Consider the following 27754-nt stretch of genomic DNA (forward strand, 5'->3'; position numbering starts at 1 on the left):
TGGCTAGTGAAGAGATGGGGAGAGGGCCATGTACCAAATGAGGATCAAGATGGTGCTGACAAGCTAGGGGGGCCTGTGTGTGAGATGACTGACAGTGAGGGCTGGCAAAGGGGGGCTGTATACTTGGTGTGGACAGGGAGGGGTCGGTGTACTTAAGAAGGATGCAGAGGAACTTGTATGCAAAACTAAGACTGGGAATGAGCTGGGTTTAAGCACTGGAAAGGAGATATTTGAGTGCCTCAGATGAGCAGGGGCTCTCAGTGCGTGACGGGGAAGGCTCTGCCAGCGTGACGGTAAAGGGGCGGAATCTGTGTGCGTGACGGAAATGGGAGGGGGCCGCGTGCGTGATGAGGGTGGGGAAGGGATCTGTGTGCGTGCGTGCGTGACGAAGAATGCGTTCTCTAGGGGAGTGGGAATCCGGTGGATGGGGATGGGAAGGGACTGAGTGCATCTGTGCTTGTGCGCGTCTGGGGAAAACGTGTGTATGGGTCCCCAGGGCGCTGCGGGAGGGGCAGTGGTAAGGGGATCTGGGAAATTAGGGCTCATGGTTGCCCCTCCCTGATCCCCTAACTGCGTGCGAGCCCCATCCCACACCTGCCCCCGCCACCTCTTCTCCTTCCCTCCTCCCCCCTCTGAGGGGCTTTTCAGACTTGTGAAACCGGGAGAGAAGGGTGGCTGTTAACCCCTTCCTGCCGGGCTGAAACCAGGCTGGGGCTTCCCCAGGCTGGGACAACGGGGCCACCAGCTGCACCCCTATCTCCATGGGAACCGCGACTTCCGGCCTTTTTTACTCCCCCCCCACCTTCCAGAGCTTCCTATGCCTGCACAGGCTTGGAGAGGGGAGTGGGTGGGTCGGGGGGACTCTTTTCCTGACCCGCCCTGACTGGCCTGGGGTGAGAGGGTTCAGTGCCCTTCCCTCCCTGGCTGTGACTCAGACCCTAGGGTCCCCAGCGCACCGGGGGGCTCCACCCTATGAATCATCTCCTCGCAGCTCTCTTGATAGTGTGGGGGGGGATCCCCTAAGGGTCTCAGTCTCCACCACTACAGCTCAATTCTAAGAGAGACCAGGGAGTATGAGCACCAAAGTGCAGGACAGTGGGAAGCTTTCCAGTTCAACCACTCCATCCTGTAGGTGGTGGGGGTGGAGTGGGGTGGGAAGCAGCTGGAACACAGACTGAAGAAGGGACTTTTGATTCCCAGCCTAGAACTATTGATGGAAGCTAAGATGTTTAACTCACGTCTTTCCAGCTGAGGACTGGAAATCAGGACCCAGGTGGCTGTTTTGGCCCCACTCTTCCCACAGAATCTGGGAAGGGCCAGTATGGGTTCGTGTGTGTGTGTGTGTGTGTGTGTGTGTAGGGAGGTAACTCACTCAGGCCTGGGGAGGCCTTGGCCTCTCACCCTGTGGCCCCAATTCATGGGCTCAGCACCAGCACAAGTAAACATGCTTTTGCTGTGCCCACATACATGTCTCTGGGTCTGAGAGTCAACACAGAAGACCAAGGGCCACCCAGTATGGCAAGTCTATCACAGCCTACATGATCAGCATCATGTGATATACATGCCAAAGTCATGTATGCAAAAACTATTGGGGAACAAATCTGGCTGCCTAAAGGAGCTAGGTCCCATCTCCCCATCAGACAGGAAGTTTTTGCAGAGAAAGCTGGTAGAGAAACAGTTAAAAAAAAAAAACCTGTTGTCCTATTCATTCCAGTCCTAACTTCAGAGCTAAAGTTATCAGCTGCACACCCAGCCTAGGCTCTGACTCAAAACATCTTCCCCCCTCCCCCCTCAGACCCCAAGAGGACACAGGCATCAAACTCTTAGCTCAGCCTCTTCTAGTGTGCTCCTGCCCCTCTCCTTAAGCCACCATTCTCAGTCTGAATGCCATTCCCTGTCCAGTGGATCTCTGGTCTGACCTGGAGAGCTCTTGATAGCCGAACAGGACTAGTTGCTGGAAGTTCTTAGACCTGATCTCCCCACTTCCTTTCCCCTCAACCCTCAGGTCTGGAATCTAGGCTCAGGATTCCCCTCCAAGAGCTTAACATGTAGCTACCATTCTTCAGATTTGGTCCTAAGGGCTTCCCCTGATGGCTCTACATCCTCACTTGTCTGTCTTTGAGACCTTAAGATCCACTTTCTTTGCTCCTTGTCAGAGAAAACTGCCCCTACCCTTGGCCATTTCCTGTCCTGAGGCCCCACATTCCCTCTTCCAGGTCATATTCTAAGGTCCTGAGGAGTGGGTCTCCTCAAGATCTGGCCCTAAAGGGCCAGGATCCATTCCTCTTTACCCCAGGCCACAAGGTCTAGTCCTAACGCCCCCAGGTCTGACCCTGAGACCTGGTTCTCCACACCCTACCACCACACCCCTCCCCTTCCCCCATCCCCACCTCCTGCTGTGCACCCAGGAAGTGAGAGGCGGTGGGAGGAATGAGGAGGAACCCGTCTGGCCCGTTGGGGGCCTCCTCCCTGCCACCCTCATTCCCCAGCCCTGACACAGCCCCGCCCCCAGGAGCTGAGGGCCCCGAATGCCTGGGTCCCTGTGGAGAGGCTTGCAGGCTAGCCAGCAGAGCTGTTGGGGGAGGGGTAAAAGGAGGAGGAACTGAAGGATGAAGCCCAAGTCTGGTCTAGTGTCTCGGGAACATCCTGTGGACTGGAGATTCCCGGCTCTCCCTTCATCCCAACCCACCCCCTCTGGGAGACATCAGCTTGGGTCATCAGAGAGTGAAAACAGGGTCACCAAAACCCTGACACACAGCTGGAGGGACACACAGACACACACAAAACCTATACTTATCCAAGACACAAACATAACCCACTCATACATACACAAACATGCAATATAAACACATACAGGTGAGGGATGCATACACACACACACACACACACACACACATGCCTACCCTAGACACTGTACCCCAACTGAGATATTCAAATGCCTTCTGAGAACAAAACTCAGTACAGAACCCTGGGAGAACAGTACACAACTAAACACATATACAACCCAGGGAGGACACAGACACTGATATGATACATACACCACAGAACATACTCAAATATACAACCTAGAAACAACCACTAGACTAGTTCTGACCTTCCTGCTTCTCGGGTACCCCCCTCCCCATCCTGACAGCAACACTGATGTTTCCTGTCTCAAACCAATTGAAACTGCTCCCTCCCTCCTTCTCCATAAGCATTTCAGGCAGTGGGGGGGGGGGGACAGAAGGGATCTGTTAGTAGCTTTCTCAGTCTATTTGCCCTTCCACCTGTCTGTCTGTCCTTGTTCCCCTGGAGGACTCTGAGTCTCCACTCATTTTGTGGGGTTTCACATCTAGGATCTTGCTAGAACATATTCCCTACTAACTACTTAGACCTTAATACTGCTGTATATCCCACTGAGGGGAGGATGGGTATTGGTTTTATGGGAATCATGGTTCTTCCACATCTGGCATTGGCCCCCTCCCTCACATCTCCTATAGTGATGAGTCAGAGGGAAGAGGGTAAGCCCAGTACTTCCTACTTCCAGGAAAGATTGGGAGCCCTGGAATTGGGGAGTGGGGTAGGAGATTGGCCTGCCCCACCCAAGTAAAAGCTCTGGGCTTTGCTTCCTACATTGAACCCCAGGCACACAGAATAGGTTTGGCTAGAGGCTGACTTTAACTACTCCAGGGAACTTGGGAGCTGGGAAGTAGATGAATTCCTTCAAATTCTTTCCTCAATCTCAACCCTTCCTCTTTTCTTCTTCATGAGCTTAATCTGATTTAAAGCTGGAAGGGACCTCAGAATTTATCTAGTTAAACCCCTTCATTTTGTTGAATAGAAACTGAAGCCCAGAAAAGGAAAAGGACTTACCCAAGGTAAGTCACCCAGTTAGTAGTAGCAGATTCAAGATTAAGACTCAGGTCTCCTAATTTGAGATCCAGGGTTGTTTTCACTACATCACACTGCCTCTCAATTTCTCCTTCCTCTTTAACCACCCTCTCCATCCCTTTCTTAGCCCATAGAGGAGGATTTGGAGGGTGAGAAAAGCCAGGGTTAAGGCTGAAGATAGTTAGGTCTCCTCAAACTCCCCCTTGAACTCAGCCAATATTACTTTTTGCTTTCTCATAGGTTTCACAGGGTTTAGAGCCAGAGGGACTAAAAATACTTCCTAATTGCGCTCTCTAAATTGATAGATGAGGAAACTTGCAGCTCACTACATTGCCCATAGTCACATGGAGAGTGCATAACAGAACTAGCACTTGAACTCAAGACATTTGGCTCCAAATCTAGCCAGCTACTTTCATCCCACTCCGAGCTTCCAGGGCAGGCAGGGAAGGAGGGGCCTAACCCTCCCCAACTCCCCATTGAATTTGACCTCTTCCTCTTTCTCTACTTCCTCTCCTGCCCTGCCCCCTCCCCAGCACTTACTTCCTGGAGCTAGGAAGCCTGACCTCTGGGTTCTACCACCAGCTGGTTTGCTTGTTGACTGAACGGGGGACTCTCCCCTCCCCAGACCTCAGTTTCCCAGGGGGAACAAGGGGCTGCTGATTAGCTAGAGATTTTTGGAGGGACAAGATGGGGGAAAGGTTTACCAGGCTATTTATAAGAAGGAGAAGTTAGGTTGCAGGGCACGCTGTCCAAAAGCCCCAAAGAGTACTGTCCTGGAGGGAAGTCACCCCAGCCTCAAGGACTTCCTCTTTCTGAGAGGGCCAGAGTCCAACCAGATGCCTATAGATGGTGCCCACCTCCCTGGGACTTGGGCAGTGCTTATGGTGCCAGGCACGGGGTGGGGGGAGTTAGGGGGAATCTTTTGTCCACGCCTACCTGGCTGCTGGAGACTTTGGCGCCAGCAGGGCGGCTGGGGGGGAGGTGGTGCCCAAGAAACATAGGCCACAAGGGTGAGGCTGTCATGGAGGCTGTCCTGAGCCTGGAACCTGCCCGACTAGCCCTCTCAAGGAACTAGGGGGTGGGGACAGAGAAACAGGGATGACCTCCCATTCTTCTAGTCTTCAAGATGTATAGGCTTTTATCCCATCCCCACAACAATATACATACTCCCATCTCTATTCCAATCCATTTCTTTTCAATACAATGGTTAGCCACCCTCCTCCATTCCCTTCCTTCTTCATCAAGAATCATTTCTGCATCATTTCATCCCTTTTTCTCTGCCACCTCTCTTTGCCCTGACCTGCCTATTAGTCTATTTCCCATGTTTTTAAACTTTTGATAATTCTTTATAAATAAATATCTCTAGACATGAAAAGATCTGTGGATTTGCATCTCTCTCCAGTTCTCTTTTTCTGTATATTTTTCTGTCTTTATGTTTCTGTATATTTCTATTTCTTTGATATGCTGCATTGAATTTTTGAGCAGAACAGAGTGGCTACAAAGCTGTTTCTCAGTTCCTTTCCTGTCTCTGTTGGCATCTGTATTTCTGCAACTATTGTCTAACTCTCTCTACCTCTAGTTCTATCCCCAAAACAAGAATCTCTGTCTCTGTCTCTCCCCCTCTCTCCTCCTTCCTTCCCTTTCCCTTTTCTCCCTCCCTTTCTCTCTGTCTGTTTCTTTCTCTCTCCCTCTCCCTCTCTCTTCCTATCTTTATAATGCCTATGTCTACTTCTGTATTTAGATCTCAGTCTCTTTAAGTCCTTTTTCCCTGTTTCCCATCCCTTCAACCTGATATCTATCTTTTTAGCTGACCAAGGCTTGCTATGGGAGCTGAGTCACCAAAGCCTCTGGGTCCCTGCCCACCCCTGGCCCTGGCTTGGGGGATGTGAACTCCTGGGAGCAGTGGGTGGATGTTGCATGAAGAAGGGGGATCTGGGGTAGGCAGTGAATGAGAGTCTGTACCCCTCCCCCAGCAGTCATCTTACCCATCCTCTGTTGCTTCCCTCCACCCCCATCTCCTCCCTTCTCTCTATCATGGGAAAGCCCCTGCAGAGGCCCTGGCCTCCCCCAGGCCAGTGGTCTTGCCAGGTGTCAGTCAGGGAGTCATTAGCATGGGCGGGAGACAGGGAGACTGGCAAAGTGCCGGCCAGACAGAGCCCAGCTCCCTCCCCCCCCACCCTCATACTCACCCCATCCCTCCTGGCTGGCCAGTCACAGCCTGGGATATATCCCAGAAGATAGAGACCAGGATGAGAGAGGGAATGGAGAAAGGGACCAAGTTGGGGAGAGTTGGGGGGGGGAGGCAAAGGAGGCAGGAACTTGAGGCATTGGGCTGGGGGCCAGGTTGAGGAAAAAGAAGCAAACGTAGGGGTAATCCTGAGGATAGGCAGATACCTAAGCCAGACAGAGAGGTTGTGGGTGCAGAGTTGAGGATAGGGTCCCTGTCATCTTTTCTAGCTTCTTCATTATAATTTTTTTAACCCTGTCTTCAACTCTGTATGTATAGCTATCTGGCTCACTTAGTCTCAGTTTCTCTTTCTCCTCTTTCATTTTCTTACTTCACACATAAGCAACCCTCTTCCTTTGGTTCTTCTGTCTGCCTGCATCTCTACCTCTCACTGTTTCTCTTTCCATCTGTCTTTCTGTTTCTATGTGCTCCATCTAGCTCCATCTTTCTCCATCCCTGTCCCTCCGTGCATCTCTCTCTCTCTCTCTCTCTCTCTCTCTCTCTCTCTCTCTCTCTCTCTCTCTCTCTGTCTCTTACTTTCCATGTCTCTTTCTCTCTAGCTTTCTATGTCTCTCTCTACTCCTCACTTTCCTCACTTTTCTGTTTTTGTATGTAATCAGAAATAGATTATCTAACCCAGCTCTTTACAAATGAGGAAACTTAGACCCACAGAAGGAAATTCATTTGCTCGATGCAGAAGTCATATCTTTATCTTTGTTTAAAGTGTCAGGGTTGTAAAGTGATCATCTTGTCCAGACCCTTTACTTTATAGATGGGGGAACCAAGACCCTGAGAGAGGAAGGAGTCAGTCTTACACTAGTAAGTGGCAGAAATGGGGCTAAAACGCAAATGTCCATGTCCTGAATCTGATTCAAGGCTTCTCTCCTTGCAGAAGTACTCCCTGGGTAACAGTGGGGGCTGGACAGCTCCCTCCAAAGTCACCTCAGCCATCTCCCGGTTCCAGGTCTGGGCCTCTCTGGAAGGGAAGTGAGATTTTCTTTTTGTTCCTGACACACACCCTGGCAGCTGGGAAGTCCCACCTCTGGTCTGACATGATGCCTCACCATCCCAGTCCTATCCAATAATCCCATCTGTCCTGTGAAATGGGAACTGTCACTCTTTGTCCCTCCTTCCCACCTTGGGCCCTGGGCTCCTCCGCCACGCCAGCGCCCCGGACTTTGTCCTCTTGGCTTCTTTGCTCCCTTCCCACTCACCCAGCCTCCGCCCCAGGATCGGGTGAAGTCTGGCCCAAGCCTGGCTGGGCTCTCCTGGGATCCTGCCCCGGGGCAAGGGGATAGGACCAGGCTGGGTTGGGCGGGGTGGGGCAGGACAAGCCTGGAGGCCTAGGGGCGGGTGAGGGGGGGTGCTGTCCGGGGGCGGTGGCCGGGGCTGGTTGGAACTAGCCGGAGAGGGGCCCGACTTGGCCCCTCCTTAGGACCTGGCAGGAACCGGGTCTCCAGGCTCCGGGCCCCGCCCCTTCCTGTGACCTTATTTGGATTTAGGGCTGAAACTGGGAAGGCGGGGCCAGAGAGTCTGAATGGGGGGAGGGGGACAGGATTCTGGAGGACCGTCGGGGCTGAGGTCCAGAGTTTGAGAGCCGGAGCTTGAAGTACAGGGAATTGGAGTTTGAATCTGGCGGGCAAGGATTTAGGACACTGGGGGAAAGGTGGGGAGGGGATGGAATCTGACCCAGCGAGGGGCAGAGGGGGCCGAAGGGAAGCGACTCAGAGGAAAGATCTACAGGGCACTATGGGGCAGGGATTCCAAGGTCGGGGTCCTGGGAGCGGGTGCTCAAGATGCTGCAGTGGGGTATTTGGGAGACAAAGGTTCAGAAGCTGAAGAGTTCTAAGATGGAAAAGTCTCAGGGGACTGGAGAGGAGATCTGGAGGAACAGGAAGAATAAGGGTACTTGATGGGGCAGAGGTTTATAGGCCTGCAGGAAGGTCAGGAATCTGGAGAGACAGGAGTACCTCAGGCTCTATTCAGCTCGCAGAGCAGACTGTGCCCCTTCCTCCTCTTCCCTGGGAGCCAGGGGCAGACAATATCCTAGAGCCCCCTTGTGTTACCATAGAGACGATGGCAAGAGCTCCACCACCCCGCCCCCATCTCCTTCTCTATGGTATTATATCACCCCAATCATGGCTCTATTGGAAACCCCCTCAAAGGGATCCTCTGACCACAGAGGACATTTAGGGTCCGTCTTCCCACGCCTCTGGCACCATTTCCATCCTTGGCTTCTGAGACCTGCTTGAGGCTTGGTGGAGGTGAGCAGTCTTCCAGGTGAATTAAACTCTACCATCCCTTCTGGCCTCCCCCTTCTCCCTCAAGCCAGCCAATTTTACAAGAGACTAGGGATGAAGACAAAAACTCGAAGTAGCAAACTCCATCCCCCCCAAAGTCCAGACTTCCTGCATCCCTCCATCCCCACCAGACTCTTGGACATCTTAGAAATACCCAGAGGAGTGCAACTTTGGGAAGGTCTCACTGACTTCCAGAGGCAGGCCAAGACCTGTTTCTGTTGGGGAAAAAAGGTGGTTCTATCCCTGCCCCTGTTTTGGGGGAGCAGTTCCAGAGGCAGGACGCATACCTGCTCCCTTAGCTCCTGTCGAGTCCCAGTCCTTTAGACCCGTTGCCACATTTCCGTCAGTTAGCTCTTTCTTAACCAGGTTTCCCGGGAAGAGAGTCAGGAGTTGGAGCCACCCTGGGGAGTCGTCCCGGATACCAACCCAGATCTCAAGGGGGAGGAAGTGAGATGAAAAAGGGCCTTAGGCTTGGAGTCGGAAAACCTGGGCTCTAAACCGGTCTCTGCTTCTTACTGCCTTTGGACCTTCCTCCTTGGTTTCCTCCTGCCGTAGAACAAGGGAGCTGAACTCAATGATTATTTCTAAGATACCTTTTAGCTCTGCTAATCTGTGATTCCGTGGGTGTGCCAGCTCCTCATAGACTGGGAGAAGAACCCAGGCGTCCCGCCCTTCCCTGTCAGACCTCCTGCCAGGGGAGCAAACAGACTGGGGTTGGGGGCTAGGAGGAGTGAAGAGGCGCTGGAGGTCCCGATTCACCGATAACCCTTGCCACACCTTCCCACCCACCTGCTTCCCAGTTCTAGGTCCTCAGGTACACTTCTAATACACTACGAGGATGGAAGGGTCTTTGGACTGTGAGGGTCAGACTGGGTCTGAGTAGATTACAGACACTGTGTATGTGTGTGGTGGGGGGAGAGTGTAGTCGGCAGTGGGGCGGCTCAAGGTGTCCGAGTCTTCTTAGTAGAGGGATCTGTGAATTCCCGCGGGGACTTGTCATAGCAGCTTCTCGATTCAGGGCTTCATCGCCCCCGATCCCCGGCTTGGTCTTAGAATCCCCTATCTCATATCTCAGACCTGAGTATACCGGGTCCCCCTCTTCCCTGCTCTATCTTCCAGGCCTTGTCTCTCTGCCGCCCGCCCTCCAACCCCCTACTTCGGCCCCCAGTTTCCCTGTCTCCCTGGCCCATCCCAGTACAGTCCCAGCCCAGTCCTGTCCTTGCCCGGCCCTGTCCCGCCGCCGCTGTTTACAAGGACACGCGCTTCCTGGCAGTGACGCCAGCCTCCTCCTCCCTTCCCCACGCCGAGCCCAGGCATACTGGGCGGGGAGGGGGAGAGTGGGGTGCGGGAGGAGGCGGGGGCCTGGTTCTCCCGCACAACCAATCAGCGATCGCTTACGCAGCCACTGCCGTATAAAGGCTCTGGGGTACGCAGCGAGGCCGGCAAAGAAGCGGGGAGTCCGAAGGCTGTGGGATCGGAACGGGAGCTTGAGAACGACAGGCAGCCATAGAGCCTTGATCGCCCGAGCCAGCTAGCAAGCAGGGCGCGGCGCAAAGGAGCTGAACCAGGCCAGGACTTGGGCTCCTGCTGTCAGATCTGCCCCACTAACACAAGAGCCTTGCCACTGTTTTCTGGGGACTTGAAGGGGTGGAGGTGGTCACTGAAGACTGAGGCCGGGAAGAGTGGGGTACAGCAGGGGGAACTCAGGTTTAGCAACCAGGTGCGTTCCGGAAGCCTGAATCGTCTGGTCTGACCTGAACCTCTCAAAGCGTGCCCCGCGGGTATTCAGGCATCCGAGCTCGAGTGCCTCAGGGGTCTTCTCCTCCCCGCAGCGGGGAGCGCCGGGAGCTGCGGGCTGGGCGCGCGGGGGCCTGGATGTGCACGAAGATGGAGCAACCTTTCTACCACGATGATTCCTACCCGGCGGCAGCTTATGGCCGGGGAGGTGCCGCCGCACTGGGACTGCATGATTACAAGCTGCTGAAACAGAACCTGGCGCTCAATCTTGCAGCTGCCGCTGACCCCTACCGCGGCCTCAAGGCGCCAGGGCATGGTCGGGGACCCGGGCCAGAGGACGCAAGTGGCGCCTACTTTTCGGGACCGCCACCTCCCCCTCAGAACGAGGCCCCAGCTGGGCCCGCGGGCTCGTTAAAGCTCGCGTCTCCGGAGCTGGAGCGCCTCATAGCGCAGAACAGCAACGGGCTCATCACCACAACGCCCACGCCGCCGGGCCAGTACTTCTACTCGCGCAGTGTGACGGAGGAGCAGGAGGGTTTCGCAGATGGCTTCGTCAAAGCGCTTGACGACCTGCACAAGATGAACCACGTGACGCCCCCCAACGTGTCACTGAGCAGCAGCAGTGGCAGCTCCGGGACGGCAGGGCCCCCAGCTCCCCCTAGTAGCGTTTACGGCCCCTCAGCTCTGGGTCCTGAACCACCTCCTGTCTACACCAACCTCACCAGTTACAGCGCCAGTGGAGGTAGTGGGGGCGCGGGAGCAGGGGCCGCGGGCGGCTACCCTACTGCCACCATCAGCTACCTCCCCCACGGACCGCCCTTTCCCGGGGGCCACCCGGCAGCAGTGGGGCTGAGTGCCCGGGCGGCGGGAGGCGCGGGGCCGCTGGCGGCCTTTAAGGAGGAACCACAGACGGTGCCCGAGGCGCGCAGCAGGGACGGGACACCACCCGTGTCACCCATCAACATGGAGGACCAGGAGCGCATCAAGGTGGAAAGGAAACGACTGCGGAACCGGCTGGCGGCCACCAAGTGCCGCAAACGGAAACTGGAGCGCATCGCTCGACTCGAGGACAAGGTGAAGACACTGAAGTCCGAAAACGCTGGGCTGTCGAACACGGCTAGTCTGCTCCGTGAACAGGTGGCGCAGCTCAAGCAGAAGGTGCTGAGCCACGTCAACAGCGGCTGCCAGCTTCTGCTGGCCGTCAAGATGCAGAACTTCTGAGCCCACTCGCGGCCCGCCCACGGACCCGGCTGCGTGACTGACTCTCCCCCTCACGCCCCCGCCGCGCGTGATTCTGCCCGGGTATGGGCGGGCCGCAGACTCTGAGACGCGGGAGGAGGGCAGGGCCACCTGGAGGGCACTGGACTAGACGGAGGGGCCCCGCCCAGCGCGCCTGTCGGCTCGCCCTCTTCCTTCCCCACTCACCCACTAGTTCAAATCGCGAAGTTTACAAGCCCTACCTTGGCCTGGGCCCCCACACCTCTGGGCGACCCTCTGTACTCCCTGTTTTGTACGTTTTTTTTTTCTGCTGGAAACAGACACGATTCATATTGAATATAATATATTTGTGTATTTAAGAAAGAAGTTCTATCCCGCGGCGGAGCTGGCCCCGCTGCCCGCACTCGGCCCCAGAGGTGGCGAGGAAGGGATTGGAGGGAGCCCCTCGGAAGGGATACTCTCGGCCTGTCCCCCCTGCCTGCCCCGAGGGTTCCATGGGGTTGTGTCTCCCGAAGCACTTGGGTTTTAAAGTTTATTTTATCATTTTTGTGTGTGTTTTTTGTTGTTCTGACTTTTTATTGAAATTATTTAAGTAAAAAAAGACTGTTTATTATTTATTACTCCCTGGCGTCTTAATTAAAAGATGGGGGAGGGAATGCGAATGGAGAGGGAGGGCTAATTTGAATCTTCAACCTGGTTCGGCACCTAACTTTTTGATGACTGCTTCCTGAGCCTGCCTATTATGGGCGTCTCTGTCCCTATTCCTTCCTATCTATCTATCTATCTATCTATCTATCTATCTATCTATCTATCTATCTATCTATCTATCTATCTATCTATCTATCCATCTATCCATCTATCCATCTTTATGTTTCTAATAGACGTATGTTCTAGGAATCTCTGGCTCTTTCTTGCCTCGGTCTAGTTCCTTTTTCTCTATGTCCCTTTCTCTCAGTCTCTAGTGTCTTTGTGTGGCTCTCCAGTCAGTCTCTGTTTTTAGGCTCTCATATTAATCTCTATAAGTGTCTCGGTTTCTGTAGTCTTAGGCCCTGGGCCGTCCTGGCCAGGAGGGACTGGCTGTGACGTCACTGGGGCTTTTTCTCGCTTTGAGGCTAGACCCAAACCTTTCTTTTGCCGAGAAAAGACCCTACAGGGGAGATGGAGTGGGCCTTTGGCTGCGCAAGCGCGGTTCCTCGCGCCAGGGGGCTTTTCCCGGTGACGCACAGGAAGCCATGCCCATATATGGGCCGTTTCTGCTCAGTGACGCGCCGGCGGTCAGGCCTATTCCGGGAATCCCCTCCCACGTTGCCCGGCTGACCCTGAGCACCGGGAAGAGGGGCCGGGATTTTCCCAGACCAAGAAGTGGGGCGGCGGCCCAGTCTCGGCCAGGGCCCAGGCCAGGAAACCCCCCTCCTCTGTGGCAATGGGCGGGATGCAGAGCTGGGAAGCCAGAGTCTGTGCTGTTACACGCGGTGTCCCAAGGACCAAACCCGGGACCCACAGCGCCAGGGAACCTGTTACGTTCTGTGGCAAAGCTGTCCAGTCTTTCTCCTCCTCCCCCGCCCCCAGCCTGGCGCCTTAACTCGTCTGCCAGGACCCTGAAGCCAGCCTGGGACTGGGGGAGGGGAGGCAGGGCTCTCCAGTGCCCGGCTGACCAGGAAGGGTGGTGATTGCCTCCAGTCTACACTCCTTCCCACACCCGCCTTAGTCCCAGGTGGTGGGTGGTGCCAGCTTCCCATGCCAGGGCGTCCAGGTCTGGTCATGCCCTGTCGGCTCCTCTGTGCCCCACCAGCGACAGGCGCCGCTGCAGCCTCGCCCACTCCCCCAGCCTGGGGCTCAGGCAGGGCAGGCCCAGCACCTGGGATGGGGGAAGGGGGGAAAAGGGAACCAAATAGACTAGACATACAGGCGGCTACCCATCTTCCCCAGGAGTTGTGCCCAAGGCCGTATCAACCCTCCCCCTTCCACCCCAACCCTTGGACTCAGACAGGGGTCTAGCTCTTATACCATGGAGAGGGGAAGACATGATCAGACAGTCAGGAAGCACACAGTTCAGGAAGGGTTTGGGGGCAATCTCTTCCCCTTGGCCCTGTGAGCAATTGGCCTGGTCAGGCTACTTGGTATCCTCACTCCACCAAGCCTTTGATGCCTGGTCCCTTGGTCTGCCCCCCACCTCCTCACACCTAGGTACCAGTCATAGGAAGCTAGGGTAGGCACACTGCTAGGGTTTCAGAGAGATTTAGGGGAAGGTTACGCTCTCCCCAGGGAATCCCCCCCCCCAAAATCCCTGCCTTCACTTCAGGAAAGTGGTGGGGCAGGGTTACCATTCAGAAATGCAGTCTCAGAGATGGGGTATCAGAGATCTCAAGGAAGACTTTTTAAATCACAGCTCTATTACCTCTTCAGCTGAAGGAAGACTTGGACTGGTTCCTTGTTGCATGTACTTTACATGCCAACAACATCTCCTTGATTCCCCGTCCCTTCAAATGTACCAGAAACAGTGAGAGACAGGAAGGGCACTGTGTGTGTGTGTGTGTGTGTGTGTGTGTGTGTATGTATGATTTTCTCAGGGAAAACAATATGCTGGAGGCAATTCTCCTCTCTTCCCTCTCCTGGTGAAGAAACCATCCCCTAAAATTCAAGCTTTCACTCCAGAAAAGAGACCAAACTGATGGTCTCAGATATATGCTGCCCAGGTCAAGCAGTTCCCTGTCCACCCCACCCTCCTCGGCTTCTTCTCTGCAAGTCTATAACCCAAGGCTCACAAGATCACAAACATTCATCTCTCAACTCTCCCTCCCCAAGCTCTGCCATTCTCTGATGCTCCTGTACCAAAGCTAGTTTTCCCCAACCTCCCTCCTCAGCTGTGGGAGCTTGAGGCAAGGTCACCCTCTGGTGGCAAAATGTAAGAGCTGCATAAATCAGGTGTCTAAAGGCCCTGCCCTTCTTTAGTCACGTGGGTTAGCTACCCAAGGGATTAGAATGGATGGAAAAAGATGAGGGTACTCAGATGAGGATACCAGGTTGTAAACTACCTTTTCCTCCAGCACCTAGGCATGGTTTCAGGCCCACAGAAGTGCAACAGAGCTTGTAGATTCCAACTGTGTGATAAGCTAAGGAACAGAGAATTCAGAGACCAGCTGCAAGAGAGACTCAAAATGCTATGTTTGATTTTCCCAAGTTTATTAGACACAGACCCCTTCCTCCTCTCTCATACATGCCCCCTCTATAAGGGGGAAAAGATTAAGAGGAGATATGGGGCAAGGGCCACTACCCAAGAGGGGCAGAAGCCTCCTTCACCATATGAAGGTTTGCCACCGGAGCACAGAAAGCAGCAGCATTGCTTGCCTAGTTGTTCTTAGAGAAATACTCCTTGCTGTCTTCCACATTGGGCTTGATAGTGTCTCCTCCAGGCTTCCAGCCTGCTGGGCATACTGGGAGAGGGGAAAAAAGGAAACAGAAGTGGAAATGGGGCAGGAGACAGATATCCCAGCCCTTCATCCAAAGCCAGAAGGAGACTAGTTCAATCCTCAGTCCACAGGGTAGCCACCTAGGAAGTATAAAACACACACACACACAACTAGGCGTGGAGGAGTGGAGTAGGATGGGGAATAGAAAGGCTCACCTTCTCCATGCTCATCTGTGTACTGGAATGCTTGCACTAGTCGCAAAGCCTCATCCACTGAGCGCCCCACAGGCAGGTCATTGACAGTGATCTGCCTGACCAGGCCCTTAGCATCAATGATAAAGAGGCCCCTGGGTAAATAGAGAGGGACTAGCGTAAGACCCTGGAACCTACCCAGGCCTGGTCAACACCTTTTTCAGTAGAAAAAAGACTGGATTTTAATTCCAAACTCATTCTTCTGCCATATCTGTAAGGGTTGAGACTTACTTTCTTTTGGGGAAGTATCTGGCTCCTAATATTCTATGCCCTCCCCCACCAAGTCTGAAACCTGGCTCTGGACTTAGAACTTGTGTGACTTTATCCACTCATCCCTCAGCCTCAGTTTTTGCTCCTGCAGAATGAGATTTGACAATATAACCTCCAAGGTCTCTTCTAGTTTTAAAATTTTCCAACTACCTGCTGCTTCTACACAGTCCAAAACCTGTCTGTGTTCATGACTATAAAAGTGGGGGTGGCAAAAACTAAGATGAAGTCAGAACGGTGACTCCAAACTTGTTGAAGATTAGGGACAGAACAGGACATGCTTACAGAGAGTCCCCCAGCCATACCTGTAGGCAATGCCTTCATCCTCCTTCAGCACCCCATAATCTCGAGCTAGGTTTCTGGTTACATCTGCCAGTAGGGGGATTTTCAAAGGACCCAGGCCACCCTCTTTTCGAGGGGTGTTGATCCTTTTTAGGGAGGGCAAGAAACAAGTTTCCAAGTTATTTACCACCACAGAGGCCCCTCCCCCAATGAGAGGCCATCTTTCCCTGTCTCCAAAAAAAGGAGCCCTCTTAACTTTGCTCAGGTGTTCCTCCTCTCCTAATCCTAATCCTCCCCCCTTCCCCCCCCCCCCCCCCCCGGGGCCTGACCAGTAGATGATAAGGGCAGCTCAAAGAGGCCAGAGTAGGTGATAAAGGAGTTGCAGGCAGGGCTTCCAAAGCCCAAACCTACCACACCCAGGAGGGAGTGGTAAGGCAAGAGGAGGAGGATGATGTTCTCTATTTCTGAGGCAGATGGAACAGAAAGTACTGGCTGGTATGGTGGAAACAATCAACAACTATACCAAGAGTCTGAAGACTTGAGTTCAAATACCAGCTCTCCTACTTTGTGAATCAGTAGCCATTGTTCTTAACCTCTCTGATTGGGGCTAAATGAAATGTCTTCCTAAGTCCCTTCTGGTTCTAATTACCACAAAGAGACCCTGCAACCCAGCTTTGGGAACCCCTTTGTCCCAATTCAAGAGTAGTTACAAGATATTCCACAGCAAAGAAAAGGAGGCACCAGCCAGTGACCCTTCCAGTGCTCTGTGGATGGTGGGAGAAGCCGAAAGTCAGAGAGGGCAGGGTTCCTTCCCCTCCTCCTCCTAGCCAGAATCATACCAGGCCAAGTGAGTGAACTGGGAATCCACAGACACTCCAAGGACTTCGCAGCCCAGCTGATGGAAATCAGACACCCGATCACTGAAGGCGATGATCTCGGTAGGGCATACAAAGGTGAAGTCCAGTGGATAGAAAAATATGACCAGATACTTCCCTAGAGCAATAATAACAAAAAGGAGTGAGGGACAGGTGCTAGGGCCCCTTCCCCCACTACTCTGCAGGTGATAGGATCATCTCCTCACACCCTGACTTCCATCCTCCAGAAAAGGGGAAGGTCCCAGTATCTCTGACCTCTAAAGCTATTATCTCACCTTTATAGTCCGACAGCTTCACCTCCTTGAAGGCCCCATCGATCACAGCAGTGGCATGGAAGTCAGGGGCCGGTTTTCCAATGTGAGCATTTCCAGAGGACATGACTGGAAGAAAGGATTTTCCCCTTAGGGTCAACCAGGGCACCTGATCCGCATTTCCCCTGGCTGTGCAACCCAGCACCACCTCCCCTCCCCCCACACTTCCCTAGGCTAGGCTGGGCACGTGGGTCAGACAAAGATGGTCACATGCAGCCCCCCCTTCCCCGCCCCCATCCCTCCCACCATGGGTCGAACGCAGAGACTTGGGCACACGGGCCAGACTAGATTAGCCCCAGAGGGAAAGGGGCAATTCAGACCCAGCCCTCCTGCCTCCTCCGCGCTGCCCCCACCCCACCAGGGAAACAGGTCTGGGCACCCGGGCACAGGTTGCAGGCTCTTCCACCTCCTCCCTGAACATAGATTCAAGCTGAGTTAGGCCTCTAGAGCAGGAACAAAGAGATGCCTAGATTCCTCTCAAGGATCAGTTTCCCTGCTGAGTGGAGAACTGGTGAAGGAGAATTCACCTGGGCTCAGTTCCTAATCGCTCACAACGAACAAAGGCAGGGATCAGGAGGAGGGGGGCGGGGTTTCTTGCTCCGTGCAGAGGGAAGAGCCGGGAGAACCGTGGACCAGGATAGAACACAATCTGCCTGGAAAAGGGGAGTCGCAGGCTGCCTCCGTTGTTTCCCACTTCCCTAGCCTAGATCTGGACCTGCCTGGGTTAAGCTGCATCCTACTGTACCTTACCGCACCGTGCCGCACTGCACCGTACTGTACCTGCAGGAGGGCGGGCTCCAAGCCTACAAAGACAGGCAGCGCGTGCTCCCAGACCGCAACAGCGGCAGCCGGGAAACCAAATGTAGGGTGCGAGTGGCCTCCGCCCGCGCCTTTTATCCGCGGCCTGTACCACCTAAAGCCAGACCGTGGGGGGGGGCGGGGGGAAGAAGAGGAGGAGGAGTTGGGTGGGACGTATGGGAGCGCGCCTGGGGGCGGACGCGACGCGCCAAGGCGGGCCTGCTGATGCGTCGTAGGGGGTGTGGGATGGGGGCGAGAAGCCAGAATACTCCGAAGCTGAAGGGGCGGGGGCCACTGACCTCTTCCCTCCCCCTTGTCCCCTCCCCTCGCCTGACCCTCCTGACTAGCAGCTCAGATAACGGAGCTCCGGGAGAATGTTTGGACCGGGGACTGACAGCGGTTAAGGGGGCTACTGAATTAGAGGGGGCAGTGGCCGTGGATGGCTAGACTGCAGTTGAGGTTGCTACTGCTTTTCCTTCTGGTCTGGCCCCCAACCTGCCTAGGCCCAGACTATCATTATTTCGGAGAGCAAGGCTCCGGAGATTCTTGGGAGAGAGAACTGGGTAAGGGGTTGAGATTCCCTCGACCCCCCCAGAGCCTCCAGATTTGACCTCAGATGTTATACATCTGTGAGCTGAAGGAGTCTTCCGTTGGTGCAGCGGGCTCGGGGACGATGCAAAGTGTAGCTCAGGTTTACAGCCAAAGAAGATCAGAGGCACTTATACAGTGCACCCCCCCCAACTTAACAAAGATTTACAACCCCTACCCCCACCACACACACACACATACACATACCATCCCCACAATGAAATCTGCCCAGATTCCTCCCCGGGTCCTATTACTCAATTCAACAACAACCATTAAGAGTCTTGGCATATTGGGAAGTATCCCTTTTAATCCTGGAAGTTTTGGGTGGGAGAGGAAACCCTGCCAAGGCTCAAGCTCCCTGGCTGACCAGTCTTTTCTTCCCCCCAGAGCCAGAAGAATTGCCACTGGGCCCGTGGGGATCGTGGACTTGCCAGTGTCTCCTGGGAGTTCAAGAGCGAAGGCGGGATGTGGTAGGGGCATCTGCAGGGCCTGTGTTTGTGGACAGGGACAGCCTTGTGCAGCGACAGCCCTGCAGTCACAACAACTGTACTAGCTGCTCTCTGGGCCAGTGTGACTAGAGGGCCTGAGGACACAGAGTGAGCATGGCCAAAAGCAAATGCCTAAACCCAGAGAAGGAGAAAGGAAGATAGAAAACTCAGGGAGGCCCTTCATGTGTACCTTACACGATCCCAGTTGGATTTTGGGTAAGGAAGAGAGAAAGATCTGAGCTTTTAGGAAAGGGGTATCCTGAGGGGGAAGGGACATCAGTGCTGGGGACTTCTGGGTTGATATCATTCTTGTCTGTCTGCTGCGTGTGGGGTTCAGTTTTTCCCCTGAGGCCTACTCCACCTTGAATGCTTTGAAGATCAGTATGAGATCATCTCTATCATTACTATTGTTATTAAAAGTAATTTTAAACCTTGCTGTAAAGCCACTCCAGCAGGTCCAGGAAGATCCGTAGCCACACCCACTGCATGCCAGAGCTGCTGGGTCAGGGAAGACTTGACCTGAGGGGAGCCTACCTGCTTGGGCCTCAGCAGGCAGAACCCAGTTCTGGGGAGGCAGTGCCTCGTCTACTAGGAGAGGCCCCTAGTGCTCTGAGGCAGCAGAAGTGGAGAAGATAGTGTTTGCTGAGATGACCTGATCCTAGTGGATTAGATTTTTCCTTAGTTCCTGCTAAGGCGTCCAAATAGTAGCTCCTACTGCTGTTAGTGTTTTGGAGGCATGAACAGAGAAGTTTGATAAGAAAAGAACACTAGCCTATTGTTGTTGGGCCATTTCAATCATGTCCAACTCTTTGTGACCCCATTTGGGGTTTTCTTGGCAAAGATACTAGGGTGTTTTCCCCTTTCCTTCTCCAGCTTATTTTACAGATGAGGAAACTGAGGCAAACAGAGTTAAATGACTTGCCCAGGGTCACACAGCTAGAAAGTGTCTGAGGCCAGATTTGAACTCACAAAGATGAGTCTTCCTGACTCTATCCACTCTATCCCAGCACTTTATCCACTCCACTTGGACACCTAGCTGCCTCTGAGACTGAGCCAAAAGAACTGGGTTAGAATCCTGGCTGCATATAATGGCTCTGTGACACTGGGCAAGTCCTTTTGCCTCTCTGATTCTCAGTTTCTCCACCTGTAAAATGAGGAGGTTGGACTAGATCAATCTAATGAATGATTACTCAGTCAATAAACATTTATTAAGCAGAAGCTGAAAATACAAACAACAGTGAGTCTCTGTTCTCAAGAATCTTACAGTCTATGGGAGGGGAAACGTGTGTATAATAGATAATTATACATATATAACATGTATATATATTAAAAAGTTAATAAGGGGCAGCTAGGTGGCACAGTGGAGAGAGCACTGGCCCTGAAGTCAGGAGGACCTGAGTTCAAATCCGGTCTTGGACCAAACACTTGACACTTACTAGCTGTGTGACCCTGGGCAAGTCACTTAACCCCAATTGCCTAAAAAGGGGGAAAAAAGTTAATATAAAATTAATAGGGGGTAGAAAGTACTGGCAGAGTTAGGGGATCTGGCAGCATCTCACATATGAGATGGTGTTTGAGCTCAATTGTGAAGCTAAAGATTCTCAGTGAAAGTGAGGAAAGACTGCATTTCAGAGCTGTATAGTCAGGGGAGATAGGATAGGTCATGTGTGAGGGATGGAACAAAGTAAGCCAGTTTGGCTGGCTGTCCACAAAGTGTAAAAAGCTTGGAAAAGTAGATGTCAGGTCGTGAAGGGCTTTAAATTCCAAAGGAGTTGGTATTATGTAACAGAAGCAAAAGGGAGCCTCTGGGACGTTTTACATAGGGGCAATGCCTTGGTTTCTGTTAAGCAGGTAAGTTACTTCTTGGCAGTGGAGAGCTTTAGTTAGTCAGTAGTCAGTCAAAAAGCATTGTAGATGGATACAGGTGGATGATGTTTGAAGGAAGATTGTGCTTAAGAGGAGAGATTGGATCGGATGGTTTTTGAGCTCCCTCTCAGCTCCTGAAATTCTAGGTTTCTTCCTTTCCAAGTCCTTTTACAACGTTTACTAAATCTATGATTGACCTGGGGATGCGTGGCTAGGTGGCGCTCTTGCTAATGAAACTACAACTCCCAGAAAGCTACAGGGTCGTACAGCAAGTTCAGGATTGGCTCGGAAGTTTCCGGGGGCGGGAAGCCCGCCTAGACCTGTGCCCGTTGCGGAATCTCTCAGCAAGTGTCCGAGACTGCTTGGTTTGCTGCTAGCATGGATCTGGGAGACTTTGAGCGGGACAACACAGGCAGCTGCCGTCTGAGTTCGCCAGTGCCAGAGCTGTGCCGCACCGAGGACTGCTGCCTGGGCATCGATGAGGCCGGCCGAGGGCCTGTTCTGGGTGGGATTGGGGCCTGGGCTGGAGCCTGCGTGCTGGGGCGGGGGATTGTATCCGGGCTGGAGGGTTGTCCTGGGGTAGGCTTCGAGCTAGGGGATATTGCATCGGGGCTGTGGGATGCATCTGTTGTAGGACGGGTGGGCTCTAGGCTGGGAGCGGTTTGCAGGAGGGCTGGGGGTTGCCCCAGAATGGGCACTTCTGAAGGGTGGCAAATTGCCTAGAGGTGTGCCCTGGTTGTAGAGCAGTTGGGCTAAAGGATTGTTATAGGGTTAGCCGTGGTTGGAGAGTAGGCTCTGGGCTGGGGGAGTCAAGATCCAAGATCTGGGGACCAGAGGCATCTGACTCTAGCTCTCACCTTTCGCCAGGCCCCATGGTCTACGGCATCTGCTTTTGCCCCTTGTCCAAATTGAGTGACCTGGAGGCCCTGAAGGTGGCAGGTGAGTCCTGCAATGATGGCTTTTCCAGCGGCTGTGGGGTGGGGTGGGGTGGGGGACAGGATTGTGCGCCTTTGACTAAGCCTCCTTCTTTGCATTTCTTCTCTTTTCCACCCTGACAGACTCAAAGACCCTATCGGAAGCGGAGAGGGAGAAACTGTTTGGGAAGCTAGATCAGGCCCGAGGCTTTGTAGGCTGGGCCTTGGACATTCTGTCCCCGAACCTCATCTCCACCAGCATGCAGAGGCGGTGAGGGCTGTTCCTGGGTGGGCAGCAACTTGACCCTTGTACTGCTCAACCTGGGTAATGTCAAGAACACTAGATTTCGGGGCACAGGGTCTCAGAGCTGGAAAGGGATCTTGGGCATCATCTTCTAGCCCAACACGTACCTCACCCAACATCCCCTCCATGGAGTGGTCACCCATCCTTTGCTTGTCAACTTCAAGTAGAGTAAAACCTACTTAAGCCTGCCTGAGCAAGCCCATTTCCCTTTTGTATAGCCCTGTTAGAAAGTACTTCCTTAGATTGACCCTAACATGGCCTCTACACTATTAAAGATTATTGGTTCAGAGCTGGAAAGGATCATAAAGTATAAACTTCCTTCATTTTACACACATTTTGTGTGTGGAGGCAACGGGATTAAGTGGCTTGCCCAACAGTTACACAGCTATTGTGACAGCTAGGCCAGATTTGAACTCAGGTCCTCTTCAGGGTTGGTGCTCTATTCCCTGTGCTACCTGGCTACCCTCAGATGAGGAAACTGAGGCACAGAGAGGTTAAATGCCCATGTATCCATAGTCACACAGCTATCAAGTTTCTGCAATATAATTTTATTTCATTAAATATTTCTCAATTACTGTAAAAAAAATTTTAACATTTATTTTTTAAAATTTTGAGTTCAAAATTCTCTCCCTTCCTCCTTCTCCTCCCTGATCCTTGAAAAGGCAAGCAATTTGATATAGATTATTCCTGTGAAGTCATGTCAAACATAATCTATGAAGTTTCTGAGGTGGGATTTAAACCCAGTTCTTCCTGATTGTAAGACAGGTCCTCTCTCCACTCCAAAGTGGCCCACTGTCATTGAATTTAGTCCTTCTTCCTCTATAGCCTTTGAAATGCAGTAAAGTCTCCAAAAGACCTGAGTTTGAATCATAGGGTCACAGATTTAGAGCTGGAAGAGACTTCAGAGGCCTCCTCATTTTACAAATGAGTGAAGTGGGACTCAGAGGACTCTTTTTTTTTTTGGTGAGGCAGTCAGGATTAAGTGACTTGCCCAGGGTCACACAGCTAGTGTCAAATGTCTGAGGTCACATTTGAACTCAGGTCCTCCGGACTCCAAGGCTAGAGCTCTATCCACTGGGCCATCTAGCTGACCCTCAGAAAACTCTTAACTTCTTGCTCAGGGCCATCTAGCTAGTAAATGTCAGAGGCAGAATTTGAGTCCTGCTTTTCCTGTTTCCAATTCCAGTACTCTCTTCACTCCATGACATTGCTTCCCCTTTCCCCCCACTTACCAGCTGTGTGACTTTGAACAAGTTCCTTCCTGCTTTCTGGGCCTCAGTTTCTCTCACTGTTAAATGAGTGAGGTAATTGGCTGCTGTCTAAAGTCCTTTCCAGCTGTAAGGTCTATGAGGTTTCAAGACCCTGCCTTGGAAAGGTAAAGTCGCTCCAGGCTCAAGTCCGGTGGTGGGAATCCTTAAGTATCCTTAACAAAGATACTTAATTGCCCTTTAACAAGAGCTGGGGCCCTGTAGGGGCTGAGCATGTCCATGTGTTTCCTCATAGGGCCAAGTATAACCTGAACTCCCTTTCTCACGACACTGCCATGGCCTTGGTGCAGCTGGCTCTGAATCAGGGTGTGAGGGTCACTCAGGTCAGTGGCACCTATGGGTTGGAGGTTGGGCCAATTGGGGTTTCCCAGACTCTGACCTTCATCCCCTGGTTTCTGCAGGTGTTTGTGGATACAGTAGGACCGGCTGACAAATACCAGCAAAAACTTCAGGAGAGGTTTCCAGAGGTGGAGGTGACTGTTCGACCCAAAGCTGACTCCCTCTTCCCTGTGGTCAGCGCTGCCAGCATTTGTGCCAAGGTCAGTCCCCCTCCCACTCTGTTGTCTGGACTCCCTAGACCTAGATAAATGCCTACTACATACCCACAAGAGAGCTGTACCAACCTGCCCTTGGCCTAATACTCACCTTTGCCTAGCCTACCCCTCCAGGTTGCTCGGGACCACGTTGTGAAGAAATGGAAGTTTCTGGAAGACCTCGGGGACCTGAAAATGGATTATGGGTCTGGCTATCCCAATGGTGAGTGACGAAGTCAAACCAGTGGCCTTCCTCCCCACCCCCTCACCCCCTTCCCCTGTGAAGTCAAGACTGGGTTAAAGAGGGGACCACCGTGCAATATGGCCACGAGGGGGCATGAGACAAAGTCTGAGATGGAAATAAACGTGAAGATCACATTGTCCGTCCAATGCCATCATTTTATATATAAGAAAACCAAGTCCCAGAGAAATGAAGAGACTTCTCCGAAATTACTCAGAGAGTAAATGAGGGTAATGAGATTGGAACCCAGAGATTCTCTGATTCTCAAACCAGTGCTCAGCTCAACTCAGCCAGCATTTATCAAACAGTTCAACTGTGTTCTCTGTACCATGCTAGGTGCCAGAGAGACAAAGACAAAAATGAAATGTTTCTTTTTTTTCCCCTCGAGTTTACATTGGGAGGGTGTAACGTGAGATCAGGGAAGATTTCCTGTAGGAGTCCCAAAGGAAGCTAGAGAGTCTAAGACAGAGGTGGGGAACCTTTGGCCTCGAGGCCACATATGTCCCTTTAGGTCCTCAAGTGCCGCCTTTTGACTGAATCCAAACTGTGAAGTGGCTCTAAATGGCAGGCTTTATATATTACCCTAGAGTCACTAGAGAGCCACTGAAGTCTTTTTGGCAATTGTTTGGAAGGTGGGCTGGAGAAGGTAGATAGTGGAAACCAAAGGACCATTTAGGAAGCTGTTCCAGTAGTTCAGATGAAATGTAATGAGGGTGGTGGCCATGTCACTGGAGAAGAGGCCAGATAGGTATAGGAGATATTGTGGAGACAAGCTCAACCGTTGTACAAATGATTAGATGTGGGGGGTGGGAGAGAGGGAAGAGAGCTAAGCAAGGCTGATGCTGTAAATCTGAGCTAGTGGAAGGATGGTGAAGTTTTTTTAATTAAATTAAATTAAAAAACAACAACAGAGTTTTAGAGATGGGGGTAGAGGAGATGTGGGAGGCGGGGGTGCGGTGGGGACAGTGGTGGTAGAATTTACCAGTGAGCAGTTGGTGATATGAAACAGGAGTTTTTTTGTTGTTGTTGTTTGTTTCTTTGTGTTTTGTGAGGGAATTGGGGTTAAGTGACTTGCCCAGGGTCACACAGCTAGTAAGTGTCAAGTGTCTGGTCTGAGACTGGGTTGAACTCAGGTCCTCCTGACTCCAGGGCTAGTGATCTATCCACTGCGCCACCTAGCTGCCCCTAGTCACTTAGTTTTCTTTTTTTCCTTTTAATTAATTAATTTATTTTTTAGTTTTCAACATTTTACCTCCATAAGCTTTTGAGTTTTAAATTTTATGTCCTTCCCTCCTCTCCCCAAGACAGTGTCCAATCTGATATAGGCTCTACATATACATTCATATTAAACATTTTCACATTAGTTGTGTTGTAGAGAAGATTAGAACCAATGGGAGAACCATGAGAAAGAAAAAGCAACGCAAAAAAAGGAGAGCAAATAGTATGCACAGTTTTATAGCCCTTTGAGCATAGTTCCAAATTGCTCTCCAGAATGGTTGTATCAGCTCACAACTCCACCAACAATGCATTAGTGTTCCAATTTTCCCACATTTTCTCCAGCATTTGTCATTGTTCTGTTTTGTCATGTTAGCCAATCTGATAGGTGTGATGTTTCACTTAGTTTTCACATCTTGTTTCTTCCTCCACAGAATCTCTTCTTTCTACTTCCATGTCTCCACTCACACCCAAACCACCTTAGTTCAGGCCCTTATCAGCTCTCATCTGAGCTGTTAGATTAATTGCAGTAGACTTCTCATTGCCTGCCTCGTCTCTCCACTCTCCAGTCCGTCCTTTACATGGCTGTCAAACTGATTTTCTTAAAGTACAAATCTGACCAAGTCACTCTTCTACCTATTAAACTCCAGTGGCTCCCTATTACTTCCAGGATCCACTATAAACTCCTCTGCTCGACATTCAGAGGCTTTTACAGTCCTGTTCTCACATGTCCTTTCCTTTCTTTTTGCAAATCTCTCCTCTCTGTATCCACTTTGGTGCAGGCAGACCCACCCTTCCTGCTCTTTCTTGTGCCCAGCACTCCATGTTCGGCCTCCCTGCATTTTCACTGGCCTCCCCCCACTTTTTTTTTTTTAGACAATTAGGATTAAGTGACTTGCCCACGGTCACACAGCTAGTAAGTGTCAAGTATTTGGTCTGAGGCCGCATTTTAACTGCGGTTCTCCTGACTTCAGGGCTGGTGCTCTATCCACTGAGCCACCTAGCTGCTCCTGCCCCCCATTTCTGTAATGCATTTCTTCCTCAGCCTTCATCTGTCAGAATCCCAGCCCCTCGTTTTGTTCAAGTCTCAACTTAGATTCTGAGACCTTTCTTGGTGTCCTCCCAGGACTTCCCCTGAAAATCACATTGTATGTACAGGTAACTATCTCAGATATGCCTGTAAAGGCAGATAGGTGGCACTTCAGATAGAACCCTGGACTTGGAGTCAAAAAGGCCTGAGTTCAAATGCTGATTTAGATACTTATTTGCTGTGTAATTCTGATAAGTCACCTCTTTGAGCCTCAGTTTCCCCATTTGTAAAAGGGCATAGGTAGTAAGTGCACCCACTTCACAGGGTTGTTGTTGGGGCTCAAAAGAGATGACGTGAAAAGCACTTTGGGGTCTTTAGAATGCTACATGAATGCTAGCATCATTCCTCTTTGTGTTGTGTATACCGGTATAGGTATGTGCTCTTTTCCCTGGCTAGAATGTAAGCTCCTTGAGGGCAGGGTTCATTTTCTTTTTTCTCTCTGTAATCACTGTGGCTAGCATATAGCAGGTGTTTTTAAAAAGACTCAATGATTAATTGATTAGGGAGCAGACACCAGATGGTTGTCCAATAAAGGAGACTGAGGAATAGTTAGGCAGATGGAAAGGGAACCCAGAAAGAGCAGAATTAAGGGGGTGGAATATGTGCAGGAGCCGGGGTGGTTGACCATCACAGATGAGGGGATTGAAGCTTGTAGGAGGACTCTGGACCCCGGAATCCTGGTCCTCCAGATCCCAAGATTTATTCCACCTGGTTTGGACCTGCCCAACCATGACCCTTCTTTTGTGACCCTCCTTTCTTCTCAGACCCCAAGACCAAGTTGTGGCTGTCCCAGTGCTTGGACCCCGTTTTTGGCTTTCCCCAGTTTGTCCGCTTTAGCTGGAGTACTGCTCAGCTCATCCTGGATGGACGTGCTGTGCCTGTTCGCTGGTGGGTGACCCTGAGCCCCCTTGGGGGAGGAATAAAGGGGCCAGCTGGCAGCATGTTGACCTTAGCACTCACCTACTCCCAGGGAGAATCCCAGTCCTGGGGTTTTGGCCTTGGAGCAGGTGGCTAGAGGCCATTTGGGGCCAGGGATTGGTAGAGGGTTGGGGAGAAGGCTGGAGTGGTGGGAATCACTCTGGCTTGTGCATCGGCCTTCACTATGGTACATTCCTCCCCCATGCAGGGAGGACTCAGAGGAAGAGGCGGGAGGCCCACCAGCTGCTGGCAGGGGTTCTGGCACCCCCTCCCTTCTGTCCTACTTTGCCCGTACCCAAGCTCCCACAGAACGACAATCTCACCGGTTCTTCCACGAGAGGGGATTGGAGACAGTTGCTGACCTGTAGAAATTGTTGAGGAAGTTGATGAAGGGGAGTGATGGGAAGGACTGTTGCTTTGTATCTCTCTCTTCTCCCCTTCCTGTTAATTTGTAATAAAATCTCAGGAATAGCTGTGAGGTATCTGTCTTTGTCTGGATTCAGGGGGTGGATGGATGGAGCGAGTAGGGAAGGATGCTTGAGCCTGGCTACATATTATACAAATCATAGCCCCTTCTTTTTTTTTTTTTTTAAGGCAATTGGGGTTAAGTGACTTGCCCAGGGTCACATAGCTAGTAAGTGTCAAGTGTTTTGTCTGAGGCCGGATTCGAACTCAGGTACTCCTGACTTCAGGGCCAGTGCTTTATCCACTGTGCCACCTAGCTGCCCCCCAAAATCATAGCCCCTTCGAACCTTGATGGGGCCTCCACTCTAGGCAGCCCTT

At 52.1% G+C, this 27754-nt stretch overlaps 3 protein-coding genes and 1 long non-coding RNA gene across 4 annotated transcripts; 2 read left to right on the forward strand and 2 right to left on the reverse strand.

Annotated features, from left to right (window-relative positions):
• Positions 1-6776: 6776 nt before the first annotated feature.
• On the reverse strand, positions 6777-8674 carry LOC110214359 (uncharacterized). The gene is made up of 2 exons (XR_002326260.2): positions 7235-8674; positions 6777-7073 (listed from the first exon to the last, which is right to left on the reverse strand). It is a non-coding gene; the product is annotated as an uncharacterized LOC110214359 (long non-coding RNA).
• Positions 8675-9825: 1151 nt separating this feature from the next.
• JUNB (JunB proto-oncogene, AP-1 transcription factor subunit) lies at positions 9826-11965 on the forward strand. Its single transcript, XM_020995246.2, has one exon. It carries the CDS (start codon positions 10273-10275, stop codon positions 11353-11355), a length of 1083 nt encoding a protein of 360 aa, XP_020850905.1. The 5' UTR covers positions 9826-10272; the 3' UTR covers positions 11356-11965.
• Positions 11966-14518: 2553 nt separating this feature from the next.
• PRDX2 (peroxiredoxin 2) lies at positions 14519-17685 on the reverse strand. The gene is made up of 6 exons (XM_020995236.2): positions 17529-17685; positions 16713-16817; positions 16402-16555; positions 15586-15708; positions 14978-15108; positions 14519-14786 (listed from the first exon to the last, which is right to left on the reverse strand). The coding sequence occupies exons 2-6, from the start codon at positions 16813-16815 to the stop codon at positions 14701-14703; spliced, it is 597 nt and encodes a 198-aa protein (XP_020850895.1). The 5' UTR covers positions 16816-16817; positions 17529-17685; the 3' UTR covers positions 14519-14700.
• Positions 17686-18740: 1055 nt separating this feature from the next.
• RNASEH2A (ribonuclease H2 subunit A) lies at positions 18741-27449 on the forward strand. Its single transcript, XM_020995235.2, has 9 exons — positions 18741-18838; positions 20738-20993; positions 21356-21427; positions 21547-21673; positions 23210-23297; positions 23376-23513; positions 23643-23730; positions 26818-26941; positions 27180-27449. Exons 2-9 carry the CDS (start codon positions 20867-20869, stop codon positions 27337-27339), a joined length of 924 nt encoding a protein of 307 aa, XP_020850894.1. The 5' UTR covers positions 18741-18838; positions 20738-20866; the 3' UTR covers positions 27340-27449.
• The last annotated feature ends 305 nt before the right edge of the window (positions 27450-27754 follow it).

The sequence above is a fragment of the Phascolarctos cinereus genome, unplaced genomic scaffold (genome assembly GCF_003287225.1).
Source record: "Phascolarctos cinereus isolate Bilbo 61053 unplaced genomic scaffold, phaCin_HiC Scaffold_4;HRSCAF=312, whole genome shotgun sequence".
Lineage (NCBI taxonomy): Eukaryota > Metazoa > Chordata > Mammalia > Diprotodontia > Phascolarctidae > Phascolarctos > Phascolarctos cinereus.

Bases quoted from the DNA above. Each gene is read 5' to 3' on its own strand.
- JUNB (XM_020995246.2), top strand. From the start codon at position 10,273: ATGTGCACGAAGATGGAGCAACCTTTCTACCACGATGATTCCTACCCG.
- PRDX2 (XM_020995236.2), bottom strand. From the start codon at position 16,815: ATGTCCTCTGGAAATGCTCACATTGGAAAACCGGCCCCTGACTTCCAT. The intron at 16,556-16,712 runs GTGAGATAATAG...TTATTGCTCTAG, and splicing joins GAAGCTGTCGGACTATAAAG to GGAAGTATCTGGTCATATTT. The intron at 15,109-15,585 runs GTATGGCTGGGG...CTATTTACCCAG, and splicing joins GATGAAGGCATTGCCTACAG to GGGCCTCTTTATCATTGATG.
- RNASEH2A (XM_020995235.2), top strand. From the start codon at position 20,867: ATGGATCTGGGAGACTTTGAGCGGGACAACACAGGCAGCTGCCGTCTG. The intron at 20,994-21,355 runs GTGGGATTGGGG...ACCTTTCGCCAG, and splicing joins CGGCCGAGGGCCTGTTCTGG to GCCCCATGGTCTACGGCATC. The intron at 23,731-26,817 runs GTGAGTGACGAA...CTTTCTTCTCAG, and splicing joins TGGGTCTGGCTATCCCAATG to ACCCCAAGACCAAGTTGTGG.